Source organism: Oreochromis aureus, linkage group 7 (assembly GCF_013358895.1).
Source record: "Oreochromis aureus strain Israel breed Guangdong linkage group 7, ZZ_aureus, whole genome shotgun sequence".
Taxonomy (NCBI): Eukaryota; Metazoa; Chordata; class Actinopteri; order Cichliformes; family Cichlidae; genus Oreochromis; species Oreochromis aureus.
The window spans coordinates 4,640,423-4,656,327 of record NC_052948.1 but is presented as its reverse complement, the minus strand read 5'-3'; the positions used below and the strand labels follow the sequence as shown (position 1 = coordinate 4,656,327).

General features: G+C 39.0%; 2 protein-coding genes across 2 annotated transcripts; one reads left to right on the top strand and one right to left on the bottom strand.

Moving 5' to 3' along the window:
* Positions 1–949: 949 nt before the first annotated feature.
* Positions 950–2,331, bottom strand: lrrc10 (leucine rich repeat containing 10). The gene is made up of 2 exons (XM_031749211.2): positions 2,184–2,331; positions 950–1,994 (listed from the first exon to the last, which is right to left on the bottom strand). Exon 2 carries the CDS (start codon positions 1,917–1,919, stop codon positions 1,050–1,052), a length of 870 nt encoding a protein of 289 aa, XP_031605071.2. The 5' UTR covers positions 1,920–1,994; positions 2,184–2,331; the 3' UTR covers positions 950–1,049.
* A 1,653-nt stretch (positions 2,332–3,984) lies between these two features.
* Positions 3,985–15,902, top strand: cnot2 (CCR4-NOT transcription complex, subunit 2). The gene is made up of 15 exons (XM_031749220.2): positions 3,985–4,126; positions 7,851–7,976; positions 8,071–8,143; positions 8,311–8,458; positions 8,539–8,721; positions 9,954–10,030; positions 10,484–10,609; positions 10,835–10,959; positions 11,092–11,209; positions 11,548–11,704; positions 12,316–12,377; positions 12,857–12,906; positions 12,995–13,095; positions 14,173–14,317; positions 14,400–15,902. Exons 2-15 carry the CDS (start codon positions 7,863–7,865, stop codon positions 14,484–14,486), a joined length of 1,566 nt encoding a protein of 521 aa, XP_031605080.2. The 5' UTR covers positions 3,985–4,126; positions 7,851–7,862; the 3' UTR covers positions 14,487–15,902.
* The last annotated feature ends 3 nt before the right edge of the window (positions 15,903–15,905 follow it).

The following is a 15,905-nucleotide window of genomic DNA, read 5'->3' as shown; positions in this document are numbered from 1 at the left end:
AATGCATTTTGTTTTGAAAGTTTCCAAATGCCCAGATCATATATCGTGGAATTACTTTTAAGCTAGTTTACAGAACATTTTCCTGGTACACAGGGGAATTGCAAAATTGCATGTATGATCTGTTTCAAACCAGAACCTTACAGCAACGACATTATGGCCCATTAGCAGTCTTTATTCAAAGCCACAGCTCCAATCTAGTCGATGAATTATGCATTGGTCTGGATACAGAGTGCACTAATTGACTTAAACCATCCATCTCTGGTATTAAAATCCTCAGCAGGTGCAGATACTATCTCACACTGCTGGAACAAAATGTTTTCTAATTCTTTGCACTGTAAAATCAGAAGTCACAAACTGTGACTTACACTGACTACAAATGATGCATCTCAATCCTTTTTTTGTATCTACGTCTATAAAAGTAAGAAACAAATTCTCAGATGACTGGACAGCAACAGCTGCATGGCTGATTTACTTGAATAATGTTAATGCCTGTTTTGACACATTGCCCTGCAAACATACTATGTGAACTTGGCAATACACAAATAATATGATACATGTAACATTCCCGAGAAAAAAGATTAATTAAAAAGTTTACAGTGTTGAAATGAATAATTTCAAGGCATGCAGTCTTTTTATTTTGTTTTTTTAAGTATTGCTTTTATGTCGTGATTCAAATATCCCATTTTACAGACTATGCATTTTGGATTTCATTACTTTGTAGCCTTTATAAGGACAGTTCAATCCAAAATAAAGTCATAATCCTAAGATATATTTAAATGCAAACATAACTAGTATATCTAAAACTGGCCAACTCTCACCAAACAATCTGATGGATAAGTAGCACAGCAGGCCAGTTGAGGGTGTGTGTGTGTAGATTTGATTTCAGAGGTGAACTTTCCCTTTTAAATGATTGGCTTTACCATATATGGACCAAATACCATCGCCCTGATGGTATTTGTCATGCCACTCTGCTTTAAGTGCTCCAGGACGCCACTCAAGAGCGTGGCCAGTCAGTCCCGCCTCCCCACAGCTGAAGGTCACTTTGGTCCTTAACCTTGAATGTTCTGTTGCTCTTCAGGATGGACTTCCACAACCTCAGCTGTAGTCTCACTTGCTGCTTTTGAAGCATCATCTTCCTGCTCGTCATCTGAGCTATCAGCCCAGCGCCCAACCCTTCTGACTCCCTCAGCCACTGCTGGGGCATTAACACAGGGGTTGTGGTCATAGATTACAAGTTTTAACCCCTGCATGTGAGAAAGGCTAGGGAAATGGCGTATTCTGTTCCGATCTACATCAATGACAGCCAGAGAGTGCATTTCAAGCAACACTGGTGGGAACTCTGGCAGTTGGTTCCCAGCAAGCCAGATACTTCGCAGCTCGTGCAGCCGTCCAAATTCTTTGGGTAAACTCCGTATCTGGTTATATCCGAGGTGCAGGGTCTTTAGATTTGAGAGCTCACACACAACCTTAGGGAAAACGGTGAAGCAATTAGTCTCCAGCCACAGAGTGCTAAGTTCCCTAAGCTCTCTCAGCTCTACGGGGAGGTGATAAAGCCTGTTATTACCCAAGTAAAGAATACTAAGCTGGGGCAACCTGCATATGGCTAGTGGGAGCTCCTCAAAGCAGTTAAAGTCGAGGGCCAGAAGCTGCAGCTTTCTCAGGCTCTGCACTTCAGCCGGTAAGCTGCTGAGGTTGTTGTCACTCAGGTAAAGCTTCACCAACTCATTGAAGAGACAGGCAGCAACAGGCAGCTTTCGCAGCTGTCGGCTGCTCAGGTCCAGGGTCCGATCTAGTGGCATCTCCTTCAGGTCCCCAACTAAGAAGCGCTGGCAGCGCTCAGAAGGAATGAAGGCGAGAATACTTCTCATGGCATTGCCCATTTTTCTTACTGTTTCTGCCACAAGACTGTTACTCCACATCCATCTCCTTTGTCTTCAAGTGAATTTCATGGTGTCCCATTAACACTCCTCCACTTCCCCTCTGCGTTTATTCATCTTGATAATCAAGAAAAAAATTAAACAGTGAAATCATACAACAGCTTAGGAAGGAGGATGACACATCAATTATATTACGAAGTGCATTCTTTAATGGAATAACGGGGGTGTTGTGTTAAGGTAATAAAATAAAATAAAACAGAAAAACGTAAGTGTTAAGATGTTCATACAAAAAATTCAAATACCTACTTTCTAATGTCTTCCTGATGATATCCAGTATGACTCCCAGTATCTCCTACAGTAAGCCATTTGTTTATCCAACTTAATGAGCTGAAAACTTATTGTATTCCCTGGGCAGATATTTCCCAGTGCAGTCCTCTCACTATCTCTCTGTGGCTCCAAGCTCTGCCCAGACTCTCATGGCTATAGCAACCACTAGCTCTCTCCTCCCCATTTGTGCCTAATGACTTTCCCCTCTTCTTCTCTGAGATGACAGAGGTGGGAGAGAGAGAAACAGGGAGGGGCAGGGTGACATGGATAAGCAGAAGAAGTGCTTTGTGATGAAAGAGCAACAAAGGTCATTTGCATTCTGCTGTAATCATCCCAGATGCAGTCTTGGGTGCAAGCCACTGGGCTCAACAGGTGAAATGTTCTTAGCAATTTGCCAGTGTTTGCATTGATATCAGATTACTTTGATTACAGTATACTATGTTTTCAGTTATGGAAAATCTCTGTAGATCTGTGTTTTGCCAATGCCACATTGTATAGTCTTGGAAATGGGTTCATTTAAAATCAGCACATAGCAAGTCAAATCCTCCAAATCCAAACAATCTTCATGCAAGCTTATACTCAAAGATGAATATCCTAAACTGTAAGTAAGCTGGATATCTTACAAGAGGTGTGAAGTGTCCATGCTATCTGACATATCTTCATTGGGGCTATTTTCCAACTAGATAAAATTAGGAAGGGATTTCATTGTCCTTATCTTAGGGGGCAATAGTTGACCCTCATCTGCTTTCACTCACTGACACACTGTTTTTATCACTTTCCCGCAGCCACTTACTGCCAGAGCAGAATGGTGTGACTGTCATAAAAGACCCTGTTCATATTAGAAATCTGGATATCTCACAGGAAGGGAAGCACAGATATAATATATGGTTCCAGGGTGAAGTAACTGGAATGGAAACATCATTAATTTTACACCTGCCTTTTCTACTCTAAAACCCATTTATTTTTCCCCCCTTACACTAGGCTTACTTGTTGTTCCCAAAGCTCTCAGCTGTGTCCAGTTCTTTTCCTCAGCAGATAAATAATGATGATTGATGGTTTGCCAAACACTTTAAATCTAACTGGTAAAGGATCATTATAACAGCCTTAAGACGCCATCTGCTGAGGAAGTCCGTACAATGTGGTTTTAAGTTTCCGGGCCATATTAAATTCATGTGAAGCTGCTGTTTTCCAACCTCACTGAGTAATTCATGCCACTGTGAACAGTGTTAGCTCCTGCGGGTCCACTGTAAAATACCTCTGACTGCCAGGCTTTTCTCAACTACTCATTTTATGTGGGATATGAACAGATATAGCCCCCAGTTTGTTGTGTGCTAATTTGATTAAATGTAGAAATGCAGTAAAAAAACCAAAACAAAACAGAAAATCTTAAGTAAAAAACAACCAAAAACTCAATTGCAACATAAGGCCCTTGTCAACACAAAGTTCATGTTTTTGCACAGAAACCTGTGAGATTTGGGATACTCTATGAGATACGTATCAAATGTGGTTGGTAACCCAACTTTTATTGCTGACAATCACATCCTCTGCAGTATGTACATCCAGGGTTATTGTTGTACACTAATATATTCTAACATTAGTGAATGAAGTATGCAGCTGCACACACAGTTATGTTACTGGAGTGAGACACCTAATGTTCACACGAGGGAGACAAAAACTCGACAGTGTCATATTTGCTTTAAATGACTGCAAAATCTTCTTTTTTCTTTCCCCCTCCGTGAAGTACTTTTCTGGATATCTGTTGGTTCTTCTCCCAGCACCCTGTTAGGGAAACTATCAGTGTTCATTTTTGTGTACGGAAGTGATCAGCAGGTTGTAAGGTCAGGGGGTAAAGGCTAGACCTCTTTCGATTGAGAGTACTCACAGCCATCTTGGATCTAACGAAGCGAAGGGAAATTGATGCGGTGAGATTATTTTACTTATTTTTGTTCTTATGTTAAAATTGCCCTATGTAAATTAAACTCCCTCAGCTGGAGCTTTTTACCTCCCTTGCTTTCTTTCGTTTAAATACGTAGCACGTCGTTAGCCTTTAGCACCCGCAGATTGTCGCTATTGGTCTGTCTGCTGCTACTGCCACTGCCTGCAATCGGAGCGTAAACTGAGCCGTGAAAACACACAGCTGACAGTGGATAAACGGAGGGAAAGAGGGCCAGTGTTACTGGTAGCTAAACCCCTGTGTATTTTTCAGTTTAAACACTCTGTTACTTTGGTTGTTTTTAGAGTAGCCAGTTAGCAAGCTGACGTTAAGCTAGCTAAGCTAACTCAAAGTGACAAGCACCTAGCCTGCTAATGTTAGCTACCTAAACTAGTGTTGGCTAGCCTGTTAGCTTTGTTGCTGTTAAACACATTAATAGTAAAGTTTAACGGGATGGAAATTAACAACCAGTTCTGCTGTCATCTCATTTAGTTAACAGGTATCGTAGGGCTGCAGTTTTTGTTTGTTTTGTTGTAAAAGTCAAATAAATAAATCTTCATTTTAAATTCGTAGAGAAAACAACTATTCAAAAGTTTATTTTAAGAACCGTAAGGTGCCAGTTATAGCCCATTGAATTACAAAGAAATTATAACATATTGCATTTCCAGATGCTTCCATTTAACTTAGCGTTGCAGTCATATCAGATATCTTTTTGTCTATACAAAGGTTATGAAATATCAGAGTTGTGTGGCGGCAGTAAAGTTCCAGTTGCACAAACAATACAATGTGGTGCTGTTAATTTCAGACATGGGCTATTCAGTCTCAGATCATTAGGTTTTTAACAACATTTTCTGCTCAGCCATCTTTGATTTGCCTAAAAAAATGTGTAGTCCAATGTTTAAACATATAGAATGATTACTGTGAAATTTCAGCTTCGTATAGCAAGTACTTTATATATAAAGTACTTGAGATGTACAGTACTGTGCAAAAGTTTTAGGCAGGTGTGGAAAAAATGCTGTAAACATAGAATGCTTTCAAAAATGCAAGTGTTAATCATTTATTTTCATCAAACAACAAAATGCAGTGAATGAACAGAAGAGAAATCTAAATCAAATCAGTATTTGGTGTGACCACCCTTTGCCTTCAAAACAGCATAAATTCTTTTAGGTACACTTGCACACAGTTTTTGACGGAGCTCGGCTGGTAGGTTGTTCCAAATATCTTGGAGAACTAACCACAGATCGTCTGTGGATGTAGGCTTGTCGATGATATATACGTGTGTGTGTGTGTGTGTGTGTGTGTGTGTGTTTCCCCACACATTGATTTGATATCTGAAGCAGTGTTTGAACTCGAATATCTAAGAATCTGTTAAAGAAAACTGGCTTATTTTACCATGAAAGTGAATCAGGTTCTTTAAATGGGAGCAAATACAATAAAAGGTTCCAAGAATTATTCAATTGTGTTTAAAAAAAGTTGTCTCATATTTGAGCATAGACTAAGAAAAAAGAACAATACTAGTTATTAGTTAGACAGTTTCTGAAAGGTATTGATGTATTTCACAATAATACAAAATCAAACATGTAGAATACTTAATCACAGAAATGAAGAAGTAGTTATTTTCATTCAGCTGCCATTCTGGGTTGAGGAAGCCTAACAAGTTGTACTGCATAACAAAATTTTCAGCCCAGTAGTCTTATCAGATTAGAACAGATTTCTCAGGTTTCCAAGGTGCTCTCATTATAACTGAGAAAGTACTTCTGATAAACATAATCTATGCAAATTTGTCATCTTCACTTGCTCCCTGACCCTTGCTCTAAGTTTAAAATGTAATCAGAGGCATTAAAATTGCAACAAGTACTCATGTAAAAAAAAAAAAATCACAAATACAAATAAGTATAGCAAAACAATTAGGAGTAATGAGTCAGTAATGTTCCAAGGCCAAGTTGTCGTCAACACAAGGTGCAATTGGTAGTCTGATACAAGACTAACCCTAACCCTAGGAGCTTAATTCTAATCTTAACCCCCGTATTTGCTTCTTTAACTCTAATCCTTACCCATTAGCCAGTATGCCTTGAGCTGACTCCTATTCAAAACCCAGGAGGAACCAAAACTGGGCTTCACCCCCTGCCTGCTTACCCTTCTGAACCTGCTTCCACCTTCCTTACCCCAGAGGAATGCTGAGGGGGTTTTAGGACACACAATACACCTTAACAGGGGTAGTTTGGATTCCTTGATGCTGATTTATTATCCACTTCTGATCCCTGCAATGTCTCCTTGCTCATTTCTTCTCCCCATCACAGACTTAGTAGAGTTATATAAGGTGCAGGGTAGTAGTGGTGACATGTGTTTGTCTGTGCATTATCTTGACATCTTGACCAAGCCAATTTGGCTGACGGACCATTTTGGAGAGTCTTTGACAGAAAATGCGTACCCCTGCTTAGACCAGGGCGATATGACCAAAAATATTTATCACGATATACATTTGAAAATTTGCGATAACGATATAACTGACAATATAATTGACACTAGACAAAATACTTTACAACTCCACAACTTTATTAGTGCAAAAACCTCCATCAATGTATTTTCACTTAAACAAGCAGCTGTTTTTTATGTGCATTAAAGTTATATAAAAATGTAACAGTGCAAATTCCTTGCGGACAGTTTAACCAAAAGGCATTTCCAGTGGAAATTGGACGAAATAGGTTATCCTCAGCATAACCATGTATAATATCAACAAAACTTAAAAAGAGGTTATACACACACAATACGGTAAAATTATGTTGAAGTACAGTATGTATCACTCCGCGAGGCGCCTGCCTATGATAGCCGTAATGCTCCGATGATCCATCAAGCGTTGCGGGTTCGTAGCTTAGCAAAGTCGTACTAAAACATTTGACAGATTTTCGAGTGCCGTGTACATAAAATCGTTTCGAGGTCAGTAAACACAACCAGAATTCATACATAAGGCACACGGGATTATAAGGGGCACTGTCGATTTTCAGGAAAAATCAAAGGATTGATTTTAAGTGTGCCGTATTTTCCAAACAACACGGTAATAACGACGGCCCGCTAGCATGCTCTACCAAAAATAGTGCTTTGTTGTGTATCTGACGGACGAAAGCTAAACCAGTTCCACACCACTGAAGTTGCAGCATTTTTACAAACCAATTCTGGTTCATCCGTTTCATTTAACGATCCACTTTCGCTCTTCTTATTCTGCGTCGCCGCCATGTGCGTATGTACACATAGGCACTGCGCATGCGCGTTTTACCCACATTCTATCGCGATATTTCATTTTCCTATCGTTGCCCAAAATTACACCGGTATTACCGTGAACGGTATGATATAGCCCAGCCCTACCCCTGCTCCTAATTCTTACCCTGCTGCTGCAACTGTGAGCAGAGATCAGGCAATTTCCATGCTGACTGCCTGAATGTATGCTGCAAGAATTATTCTATAAATACTAAAACTAAAAAAAATTTAATGTCCAATTTTGAAACCAAAACATTTTTAGGCTAGTATAGAAGTTGACCAGAAAATATTGTATAGGTTGAACCTTACTGGCTCTGAATTTTATCTAGTTCAAGTAGGAATCTAAAGAGAATTAAAATTCAAATCTAAGCCACAGTATAAGTTCAAAAAGTTCACTCCTGAGTGTCTGCTTTCTTTCACATGCACATTTTAATTAATGTTCTTTTCTCTCTCTTCAGGTGACGAAAGGCATGTTTGGTGCTAGAAAGAAATTTGTAGAGTTCGTTGACGTCGATAACGACTTTACCGATGAAAGCATGTACTACAACCAGCCGACGATGTTTCCACATCGGTCGGATAAAGATGTGAGTTTTGTGTGCTGGTACACCTTTCTTACCTGTTGAGATTTTTTTTCCCCATTTATCTTACTCTGTTCTGTCCTTGAATGTTTTTCTCCAGATGCTGTCCTCTCCCTCACCATCGTCATCGGGTCAGCTGTCGCAGCTCGGTGCGAGTTTATATGGTCCACAAAGTGAGTGTTGACCTTTATCTTACAGCCTGTTACATCAGTTTTGTCATTTGTGATAGACTTACAATCATAAAGACAATTCTGCTTTTTACCTCTGAACTAGAGTTATTTAAAGTTTGATTGTGTTATTTTAACAGATAACTGAAAAGCTTTCTTTTGTCTTTGTGCAGGTGCACTCGGCTTCTCAGTAAGAGGCATGGGAAACAACACACCTCAGTTAAACCGAAGTCTAACGCAAGGCTCGCAGCTACCGAGTCATATCACCCCCACAACAGGGGTTCCCACCATGTCTCTCCATACCCCACCATCACCAAGCAGGTGAGTGTGAACTTGACTGATTAATCGTGCTGTTTAAGAAAACTTTTAATTCACTAAATTGCACAATGATGTTTTAACAGGGGGACGTTACCGATGAATTCGAGGAACGTGCTGAATCACTCTCAGGTCGGTCAAAGCATTGGGATAAGTGGCAGGACCAACAGCATGGGCAGCTCGGGGCTGGGAAGCCCCAACCGTAGCTCACCCAGTATCATCTGTATGCCCAAACAGCAGCCAGCACGCCAGCCCTTTACTATAAACAGGTAGATGGATTTAGTATTTATTGCATATATCCACCAGTGGTTCAAAGGGACATGGCCCCATATTATGATGCAAATTCAACATACACAGGATGTCTTTCCGCTATCTGGGTTCAGTTATCTTAAAACGGGTGATTGGGCCAAGCAGTCACAAGAAGCTGATTATCAACTTAACAAGGCAACCCAGGGTTTCTCAATCTAGCTACCAGCATGAAAGAGGTGCTGTTTACAGCATTTGACCAATCTGAAATGTGGATAAGTCTATTGGCAGCAGAGCAGCTGATTCTGCAGAAAATGATAAAACTGTAATATGAGGAAAAATCTGAAGAAAATGATACAGGCTGAACCCAAACCTTTATATGCATTTTGTGTGTGTGAGAGAGAGTTTTTTTTTGTTTTTTTTTGTTTTTAATAGTAGTGTAGTATTAAAAGCGCTGTATGAATGTATGCGCGCTTTAAGTGTTTGATCAGGGAGACTGCCAGAGCCCTACTGTATTAATAAAGTTTAGCCTATTACAGCCTGAAAGAAAGTGGGTAAGAATGCAAGCTGCTGAAGTTAACAGGCATCTCACAGCTATCACAGCTCAATCAAGAACAGGAGAAACTAATACAGTGAATATTTACTTTACATTAAAGTTTAGATGTACACAAGATGTTTTTCGTTTTTTTTTTTTTTTAATCTTTCAGCTTTATCCCGGTCTGAGATTTTAAAAAAAGAAACAAAAAAAGTTCAAAACAAATAAGTAAAAATAGGTGCCTCGTTTGTAAATTTAGAACAATAAAATCGTTTGCACCCAACAGGAAAAATAAACGTATATCTAAGAATCTGTTTCTAATCAAACAAAAAGAGAAACACTGTTATTAATGAACTACACAACTTTATCCATTCACTGAAATCCAAGGAACAGTGACAATATTTTGCAGAAAACTGATTGATGAGTAGGCACTGGTTTTGTACCTGTTTATCTTTAACTGTGAACATAACATGCTCTAAAGCAGGTTAGGATTGCAATGTAAGTTACCATGGTGATGTACCACCTTCGTAATACTGAAAAGCCAGGGTTAACCTTGAAGTTACCTGGATGCCTATGAAGCTTGCTTCATAGTGCTGGCCTGGGCTATCTTTTGTGTATCATTTTGTGTGTACAGTTGCTTTCTAAAACATGTTTTTCTAATTAAGGAAATGTTTGTATCCTTTCTTTTTCTTTTTTTCTTATTTTTTTCTGTCTCTGCAGCATGTCAGGATTTGGTATGAACCGCAATCAAGCTTTCATGAACAACTCGTTATCAAGCAACATCTTCAACGGCACAGGTTGGTGTGTTCACTTTTGTCTAACCGTCAGATAACCATTAGGTTTCAGCTACTTTTAGACTAACATTGCTCTGTCTGTGTGTGTGTGTTTAAAGCATAAAAAAACAGCCACAGCCTGATAAATAATACTGCTTCCTGCACAAAATCACAGCTTTCCATTATTGCTGGTGTTAGGGTCTTATAAGAGTTAACAGCAGCAAACAGTGCCATCCATCATACATAAATTATGTATCCTTGAAATGAATTGCAGGAAATTCGGTCAGAATAAAAATCAGATTAAACTGATTTGACTCTTTTAACTACCTTTGCTATTGTCCTGTTACATAAATACACATCGAAAAAGGGGAGAGCTGCTATATCCTTAACCTACTTTATAATAATGCTACATTATTACATATTTACAAAAATAGTGTATTTAAGGATTCACATGTTTGTATCGTCCTTGTGTAACAGATGGGAGTGAAAATGTAACAGGACTGGATTTGTCAGACTTCCCTGCATTAGCAGATAGGAGTCGGAGAGAAGGGACCGGAAACCCTACACCAGTTCTCAACCCACTGACTGGACGAGCTCCTTATGGTAGGCCATTAGACTGTAGAAAGTGTCTTATTATTTTCCTCACGTGAATTTACAGACAGCACATTCCATCAACATTGGAAATGGATTTCAGCTGAAAACCATCAGATGAGCTTCATAATGTTAGCTAAGCTTTTGTTACACTGCACACAACAGACTGTCATTGCTGATTGTACCATTTGGTTTGTTTTTGTTTTTTTTCTTTGCTGTTACACTTTCATCATCAAGTTGGCATGGTGACAAAGCCATCGACTGAGCAGACACAGGATTTCTCCATCCACAATGAGGACTTCCCTGCACTGCCTGGGCCAAACTATAAGGATCCCACGTTAAACAACGATGACAGCAAAACTGTAAGTCACACAGCACACTGGCAGGACTTTTTATTTTTTGGGAGAAGGGTACAGATCAAAAGAATTGAAATAAATACATGTATGATTTTTCCTGCCTATTGATTTTTTTTTTTTTTTTCCTCTTCCCTTTAGAACTTGAACTCCACAAACAAGAGCACATCCAATGCAGATGGGCCCAAGTTCCCCGGAGACAAGACAGCCTCAGCACAGAACAACAACCAGAAGAAAGGGATTCAGGTGTTGCCCGATGGTAAGTCTTCACTGCCAATCGTATTGCTGCTATTCCACCAAAACAACCCTTCTTAATTGCCTTGAGTGAGGCAGTTGGGCGCGCTACCCTGCATTTGGGGTTAGATAATTATGAACTAAGCTACAGTGAGGAAACCAACAAAATAACGCTCATTGTAACACAGCCATAATCACTTTTCCATTAATTTACCTGAGATCATGAGTTCAAAGAGGTATTCAGTTGGTTTGTTCACAAAGTGTAGTTATTAATGTAGAGGTGATTTGACATTAAGTACTGAATCTAGCTCAGAGTCCAGTTTCTACAGTTTGTTTTAATCTCGAGTTGTCTTGCTGCTGCAGGTCGGGTGACGAACATTCCCGCAGGAATGGTGACGGATCAATTTGGCATGATTGGCCTACTGACGTTTATCCGGGCAGCAGAGACTGATCCGGGGATGGTCCATCTGGCATTAGGAAGTGACCTCACAACACTGGGACTCAACTTAAACTCACCAGAGTAAGACAAATTTCATTACCCTGCAAATACATACTGATTTTTCCTATAAAAAAAACACACACACACAAAGAAACAAAAAATTTTAGTCCAATAATGAGTAGCATGTTACAGTCACATCTGTCTACTTTTATTTTTAATGAATGAATCTATTTAGTTCCCCACCTCTTTGGATGGATGTAATTGTATTGTCATTAATGTGTCAGTGGCTGAATACAAGAGGCATAGTGTCTTTGTTGCCTTAGAATTAGCTTTTTATTATCTGCAGAAGGGGTGAGTCCCTTCACTGTCATTTTTATACATTAGGAACCTTTTGCATTTGTAACAGTCACAGGAGGAGCACTAAATCATACACGCTGGTCTTTTAAGTTTCAGGGTCTATGATTTTTTGATATACATCAAATTTCATTCTTACTCAGAGGTAATAAAGAAATAAAAGGAAAGAGACTCCATTAGTTAAGTTTGCCCCCTGCTGACTGCATCAGTAGGTTGGTAAAAGTTGGTATTTTCAGAGTTTTTGACATTTCTTCCTGTTTTATCTAAAACGTTTAGCAAACAGTCTGCTTTTGATATTAATACTAGCAAGAACTGATTGCAACTAAACTCTTTGACAGAAACTTGTACCCCAAGTTTGCCTCTCCTTGGGCTTCCGCACCTTGTCGACCTCAAGACATCGGTAAGACATTAATTTGATGTATGACAGTCCTGAGTAGCTTTCAAGACCAGAGTCAGAGCAGGTGTCAAGACATTTGCATTAGTGCTGAGGAGAAGCAGAGAAAGGATGCAATGCAATCTTAGTATTTGTGTAAAATATTTACATTTTTAGTCATCTTTTTTTTTTTTTTTTAACAAAAACTGTTAAACATGTGGCCCTTTAAAATTAGTGCAGCTAAAAAAAAACTTCAACTATTTTATTACAAGTAGTTGGCTGTTGACAGAGTTAATTAATAAGATTTAGTTTCTGGCAGGCCTCCTGGTTTTTGTTTTTGTTTTTTGTTTTTTATCCAACCTGTTTTTGGAGACTTTCTGGTAAAACCACATTTTTGGCATATCAGTAGCATAAATTTTCAAAGCCACAGTGAATTAAAACGGTTACACACTTCTTTAGACACTCTTGTGTGTGCTGCTAACTTATATCTGTATCTGCATTTTTAGACTTCCATGTTCCATCGGAGTATTTAACAAATATCCACATAAGGGACAAGGTAACCATGAACTTCAGCTCGATGTAAGTGGTTCAAAGATTAATGTAGTAAAATAAAATTAATCTATACTGTCTTGTCTTGACTCTAGTTGGCTGCCATCAAACTGTCTCGATACGGTGAAGACCTGTTATTCTACCTGTACTACATGAATGGAGGAGATCTGCTACAACTTCTGGCAGCAGTGGAGCTGTGAGTACTGAGTTTTTGCTAGAAGCGGCCACAAAGGTGTTTGTCTGTCCAGGAGATGATCACCTTACTTAGCAAAGAACAAGTTTAATTTCCTTTTCACAAAACTGTCTCGTCTGCTCACCAGTGAAAAGTTTTTAATACGAAGCAGCAACTGCAAAGACTGTCGACTTTACACGATTCCTTTAAGCAATCTGTAAACAGAAAAACAAGCTAGAACATTATCCCTGCCATAAAACTGAAACTAAATTCTAAACCACAGTGATTCTCTCAGCAGATGCAAATATAATTGACTTTTTCCTGACACACAAGTTCAGCAACATTCATCTACAACCCAGCTCAGTACGCCTTCTAAGGCCCGTTCAGTCCAAAGGCCACGGAAGACACAGCTGAGAGAGGAAGCCAGGAGTCTTGAACCAACTCACTTTAAGAAAAAGCCTAGACTGCATATTAATGATGAACATAGCTTGCTGGTCTAAAAAGTAAAGGCTCTGCAGAAGTGTTTTCAAATCTGCATTCATTCTTAATTACTTCTTCTTGTGTAGTCTATGGGGGGAAAAAATGAACCATACTCATCACTTGATGTAATCTGTTTATTATCTCAGTTTCTGTTTTCTTGTCCCATTTGGAGTTGAATAGATGACACAACAAGTTCTCTGTTATTTCCTCCCCTCAGTTGTGATCAGATTTCAAAAACACTGCATGGCAGTGCTCGAAACGGCCAAGTCAGGGTTTTAAAGTCGAACTACACAAGTACATCTCTTATAAACAGATTTTTGGAAAAAACACTTGTAAAGCTTTAAAATGGTGATCGATTCTGACATCTGGTCTGTACCTTAGATTAACACTTAACAAGGTACAATATTGTTTGTTTATGGAATAATTTTTCTTCTTTTGTATGAACACAATCATTTTTAGTTTTTGTAGAAATAGCTGGAAGTGTGTGTGAAAGTCGACGAGGCTTTTTAAGGGTCTTGGAATGAATCTTTCTTGGTCCCTGGTTAGCCACCAGGTGGCTGTGTTTTATTTATTTATTTATTTATTGTAATACTTCTTATTAATGTGTTCTTCACTCTCCAGCTTTAACCGGGACTGGAGGTACCACAAAGAGGAACGGGTTTGGATAACTAGGGCACCTGGCATGGAGCCTACACTGAAGACAAACACCTATGAGAGGGGTACCTACTACTTTTTTGATTGTCTTAACTGGAGGAAAGTAGCCAAGGTAAGAGTTGATATTATCAAGTTTTATTATTTTTAGTTTTGAGGATTAGAACTATTATCTTAAAACTATCTGTTTCTCTAAGGAATTTCATCTGGAGTACGACAAGCTGGAAGAGAGGCCTCACGTGCCAACAACATTCAACTACAACCCAGCCCAGCAGGCCTTCTAAGGCCCAACCAGTCCAAAGGCCGCAGCTGTTCCTGTACACAACACCGTTGTCCAGGAGGGACGAGGAGGTCCACACAGCTTGGTTTTTTTTAATTCCTCGAGGATTTGGCTCTTTGACTGTAGGGGTCATCACCACCATTAAAACTGCCCTGCATTTTCAAATTTACAAGCTGCCCCAAAACACCAACGAATGTTTTGTTTTTATTCTTCATGTTCCTCCTGTTTTTTCTTTTTTTTTTTTCTCCTCTCTTGTTTTGAGCAGGGTCTGTGTTATGTTTACGTCTCTGAATCTGAAGCCTGTTTTTTCTCTGAAAGGAGGACTGACCTTGTGGCATAGGGCAGTGACAGAACAAAGGTTATTCTTTGTATTTACACCAAGTGTTAACTGAATTAAAGACGGGGAAAAGAAACGTTGACATCCTAGGAAGCAAGTTAAAGGGTGAAAGAAATGCAATGTTTATTGTTGCACTATATTTAGTAATAAAAGAACACAAAATTTGTTTGTGCTTTTTTTATGTGAACACTCCCTGGTAATTTCTCCCCCTCTTTTCTATTGTTATTTGCTTTTTTTTTGTTGTTGTCGTTTTGAGTCAGGGAGTTCATGCAGTTCTCCCACATCTATACATTTCACATTTTTAGTCCCCCTCCTTTCAATTTACATTCATCCTTCCACCCTGTTTTTGCACCACCAAACCTTTTCTGTCACATACAGTTTCTTCGTCTCTCTCTGTGACGTCTGTGCTGCCCAAACATGGACACAAATGTAGGAGACTACTTTGGTGGAGAAGTCCTCAGAGGCTGAACATCTACACGACTTTGCTCCAGAGCAAACAGAACTCTTTCCAGTCTTTGTTACAATTTTGTAAGAAATGTGTAAATTTTTTTTCTTTGCATCACATAAATTAGTATATGTATGTACGAATGTGTATATATGATTGCTACATATATATATATGTGTGTGTGTGTGTATATATATATATATATATATATATATATATGACATTTATTTTGGAAGAAATTTTGCCCTGACTTGTACCTCGTTTTTATGAGGTAAGCATGGATGCAATATGTGGATGCGACAGTTTTCTGGATCTGCTGGACAGGGTGTCACATGACACTGGGCACTTGCATCAAACTAAAAAATATTAAAATGTCACATAAGGAAAGGCCTGAATCTAAGCCCCACCACTAAAAGATTAAATAAACCTGGAGATCATCATTATCCCTTGAATTTCGACTCAAACACAACCAAAAGGATGCATTTCATTTTAAGCTGATTGAACAGTGGTGGACAGCAGCATTTCATAGGAAACGGAAAAAAGACATGAAAAAAAAAAAAAAACACCAACCAATCTTGTATTTTCTGAATTCAAAATCTTAATTTCTTTGTATTAAAGCAGAAAAAGGCTTTCCTGAACTG